General features: G+C 44.5%; 1 protein-coding gene across 1 annotated transcript; it reads left to right on the plus strand.

Moving 5' to 3' along the window:
• Positions 1-670: 670 nt before the first annotated feature.
• Positions 671-1,219, plus strand: LOC149570034 (uncharacterized). Its single transcript, XM_089817075.1, has one exon. It carries the CDS (start codon positions 671-673, stop codon positions 1,217-1,219), a length of 549 nt encoding a protein of 182 aa, XP_089673201.1.
• Positions 1,220-4,479: the final 3,260 nt, after the last annotated feature.

Below are 4,479 nucleotides of genomic sequence, written 5' to 3' on the forward strand. Positions count from 1 at the left end.
GATGTCATCTGTGTCATGAGTACGGCCACCTGCTGCGTAGGTGTTCGAAGGCTAAACCAATGGATCAGCAACCTCCATCTCCTTCTCGCATCATTCCAAGTGTTGATAAGGGGAAGAAGCCAACCTCTGGCGAGGGTAAGGATGCTGAGGGTTTTGTTCAGGTTAAGGCTAGGAACCGTAATAGAGGACAGAAGAGAACTCTGATGGAGAGACAAGAGGAGGATACCTTTAACAGATTTGAGGTCCTGGATGAATTGGGATAGCATGAAGGCATTACAGGTCTTACCAGTATGGACCATATTGGTGTAGAGTCTGACTTGGAGATTGGTTCTACCATTCCCCTACCTACTCCACAGGTGGAACCCGCAATGCCTATGGTCACAGAGGGGCAGGCAGAGGTTCAGGTGCTTTTGGGATCAAATGCTGGTTTGGGTCAAGGAGAAGTGGGGGCTGCCCTTCCAATCCAAAATGTTGTCTCTGAAATGGAAAAGCATGGTAAATCTTCTCCTCATTTGGGTATTTTTCAGAAGGATGCCAAGAAGGGGGTCTGTGAGAAAAGTGGCAAAGGTGGGCGCAAGAAGGACATAGAGAAGATTAAGATGATTGGGGAGAATTTGGTGGAGTCAGGATCTATCAAGACTTTGGACTCCCATTTCTCGGCCCCCCCAAAATGATTGTTATTTCATGGAATGCAAGGGGCTTGAACAGCGGCCCTAGACAAAAAGCTGTTCGAGAATTGGTTAGAAGTCATTCTCCTGATGTTCTTTTTCTGCAGGAGACCAAGGTCTCGGTTGAAGGTATGATGAGTATAGCTCCTAAATTATGGAAGAACGGGCAATGTCAGTGCATTGCAGCTCAGGGATCTTCTGGGGGTGTGGCATGCTTATGGAACCCACGCAAAATCCAGCCTCTATGGTGGATTTCATTTAGGTCCTCCTTATCCTTGGTCTCTCTATGCCATGAGTCGGGTGAGTCGGTTCTTTTTTCCAATGTTTATGCTCCAGTTGAATTCCAAGGTAAGACTCTTACATGGAATAATATTCATTTTGTTCGTGGCCTTTTTCCTTATCTGCCATGGATTATTGCTGGTGACTTTAATGCTATTTTGGATCTCTCTGAAAAATGGGGGGGTATTGCAAGACTTGAGCCATCTTCTGTGCTTCTACGGGATAATATCTTGGCTCTCAATCTCATGGATATTAAGCCTAGTAATGGCTAGTTCACCTGGAATAATAGAAGGATAGGAGATAGTTGCATTGCTGAACGATTAGACCGGTTCATGGTGTCCTATTTTTGGGTGGGTGGATTGTGGTCATCCAAATCTGAGATATTAGATTGGAGAGGGTCGGATCATTGGCCCATTAAGTTAGCTATCTCTTCGAATCGGCCACCTCAGAAGTCTCCTTTTAAATTCCAGCTCATGTGGTTGAGGGACCCAGATCTATATGGTTGTGTGGCTGAGTGGTGGAGGGTTGGCAGACCTGCCTTTGGTACAGCTATGTATATTTTTGCTAAACTCCTTCAATATGTCAAGTATCAGCTTAAACGATGGAACAGGTATAGCTTTGGAAATATGTTTCAGGAAAAATATGTGGCCCAAGCTAAGTTGAATGATATTACCAGGTTGATTAGGGAGGATGGGGTGTTAGAGTATTTATTGTGGGAAGAAGCTAGTGCTCTAAAAACCTTGGAGGAGTGGGAGTTGAGAGAGGAAATCTATTGGAAACAGAAAGCTAGGATTGACTGGCTTCAAGCAGGTGATAAGAATACTGCTTTCTTCTTCAATTCTATGAGGGCCAGGCGTCATGGTAATTTCATATCTACTTTGGTGACTGATAGTGGTGAGGTTCTCTCTTCATCTCAAGATATTTTCAGCGAAGCTGTACAATATTTTGCTTCTTTATTTAGGGAGGAACAGCTGGGGGTCTTAGTTGAGGAGGCACAAGTCCTTTCTTGTATCCCTTCTCTAGTCTCTTTGGAAATGAAAGAGCATCTTATGAGTGCCATATCTTTGGAGGAGTTAGAGAGGACTGTTTTCCAGATGAAGAAAGGGAAAGCTTCGGGTCCTGATGGCTTTCCGATTGAATTCTTCCAAGAATTTTGGGATATTATCAAGTTAGATTTATTGGCAGTTGCTCAAGAATCTCAGACGAACAAGCAAATGCTTCGGGCCCTGAACTCTACCTTCCTTGCTCTCATTCCCAAAGGGGAAAGGGCTGACCGGTTAAGTCAATTCCGCCCTATCTCCCTTTGCAATGTTGTTTATAAAATCATATCTAAGCTGATCGTCGACAGATTAAAAAAGTGGCTTCCCTTGTTAATTTTTGAGGAACAAAGTGGATTTGTGACGGGCTGCCAGATATTGGATGGTGTGGTCGTGGCAACTGAGACTATTCATTCCATGGTCAAATCTAAAGATAAGGCAATGTTCATTAAGCTGGATATGGCTAAGGCATATGATAGAGTCCGTTGGTCATTTCTCCAAAAAGTTTTGAGAGCTTTTGGTTTTGCGGAGGAATGGATCCAGTGGGTTATGAGTTGTGTGAATTCAACCTCTTTTTCAGTCTTGATTAATGGAGAACACTCTGATCTTTTTGTTGCTTCTCGGGGATTATGGCAAGGTGACCCCCTTTCTCCCTATTTGTTTCTTCTTTTGGCTGAAGGTTTGGGTCATTTGATAAAAAAGAATGTTGAAAGGGGCATCCTTTAGGGATGGCAATGGGGAGGAAGTCTTCCTGTGCAATCTCACCTACAGTTTGTGGATGATACAGCTTTGATGGGCATGTCTACCATCTGTGAAGCTTCTAATATTCGTAAGGTTTTGGATGTTTATCTGGCCGCTTCAGGACAGTTCATTAATGAAGGAAAATCATCCATTTTTTTCTTCAACACTCCGCTTTCTATCCAAAGGTGAATCACTCGTATTCTTAGATTCCAAATCGGAAGTCTTCCTTTGCTCTACCTTGGCATTCCGATCTCAAGTGGTAGGCAGTCTCGAGAATCCTGGCAGGATATTTTGGACAAGTTCCGTGTCAAAGTTACTCATTGGACCCACCGCTGGCTTTCCTTTGCTGGTCAGGTCCAGCTTCTTCAATCTGTGATTCAGGCTCTTCCGCTTTATAGGAGTATGGTTCAGGTGGCACCGATGAGCTTTGTCAAGGACTTGGACTCCCTTGCAAGACAATTTTTGTGGGCTGGTAATTTATCTTCGACTAAATGGAGCCTTGTTAGATGGGAGGTTGTCTGTAGACCAAAACAATTTGGTGGTCTTGGTTTACGACAATCATTGCTTACTGGTACTGCCCTGGCTACCAAATTATATTGGCATTGGTGTGTGGAACAAGACTAGGTTTGGGCCAGAATTTTGACTCAAAAGTATCTTCCTGGTATCCCTCAAAAAGATATCCCACGGTATAGTTTGGGTGGGAAAGGTTCGATGATTTGGAATACTCTCAAGAGAGGAGCTGCTCTTATTAAGGGTGGCTTATTTTGGATTTGCAAAGGTGGCTCAGAGGCACAGTTCTGGTATGATGCTTGGGATGGCTATCCTCCCATTGTCACTCAATATCCTCATTTGCACATTTTGGCTCAGAGATTTTGTGATGCTGGTTGGTCAAGGGTGCGAGACTTTAAGTCTTTTTCCCTTCATGGCCAACTGGTGGAGGCAAGTTGGAAGAACCCCAGGGAATGGCCTATTCCTGGTTTTGAAGTGGAGCGTGCTGAGCTCCTGTACATTATTTCTAGGAGAAGTTGTAGTGCTCTGATGGGAGATGATGTGTTGGCTTGGTCCCCTAATCCCAAGGGTGCTTATACTGTTTCCTCTGGGTATCAGGAGTTGCTCTCCCAACAGCTGGTGGGGGAGGAGGTTCCATGGTGGAAGAAAGCTTGGAGTAGGTTTTCTTGGCCTAATTGTAACTGTTTCATTTGGACTCTGGTCCGGAATAGATGCCTGACCTAGGACAATATTCGCAAAAGGGGTTTTTCAGGCCCTTCGAGATGTGTCCTTTGCAGTAGCGAGGAGGAAGACTCTTCTCATTTGTTCTTTCGGTGCTCTTTCACCCTGCAGTTATGGCATCTTTGGTGGAATGTTTGGAAACACCCGTGCATTCATGCCTCCTCCCTGGCAGATTTTTGGATGAGTTTGGGGAGGCCTCCTTCTATGGCCCCCTTCTTGCAAGAGGTTTGGTACGCTGGGCCTATCTTTTTGCTATGGCAAGTCTGGCTGGAACGTAATCATAGAATTTTCTGGGTAGAAACTTTGGAAATTCATCAAGTTTGGAATAGAATTTTGGGAATGATTCAGGAAACAGTCTTGGCTAAGAGTGAGATAATGTTGCCACTTAAGTGTGATGATGCTGCGATGGTTGATAGGCTCGGAATAAAAGGAATATCTCTAGTGTCTTCCTATGTTAGGAGGGGTAGAAAAATGAAGCAAAAAGTGCAAAGGATGGGGAAATGGATGGCTCCTCCTGCTGGCAT

Source organism: Cupressus sempervirens, chromosome 3, assembly GCF_028749045.1.
Source record: "Cupressus sempervirens isolate cs-2001-9-10 chromosome 3, ASM2874904v1, whole genome shotgun sequence".
Taxonomy (NCBI): Eukaryota; Viridiplantae; Streptophyta; class Pinopsida; order Cupressales; family Cupressaceae; genus Cupressus; species Cupressus sempervirens.

Bases quoted from the DNA above. Each gene is read 5' to 3' on its own strand.
- LOC149570034 (XM_089817075.1), top strand. From the start codon at position 671: ATGATTGTTATTTCATGGAATGCAAGGGGCTTGAACAGCGGCCCTAGA.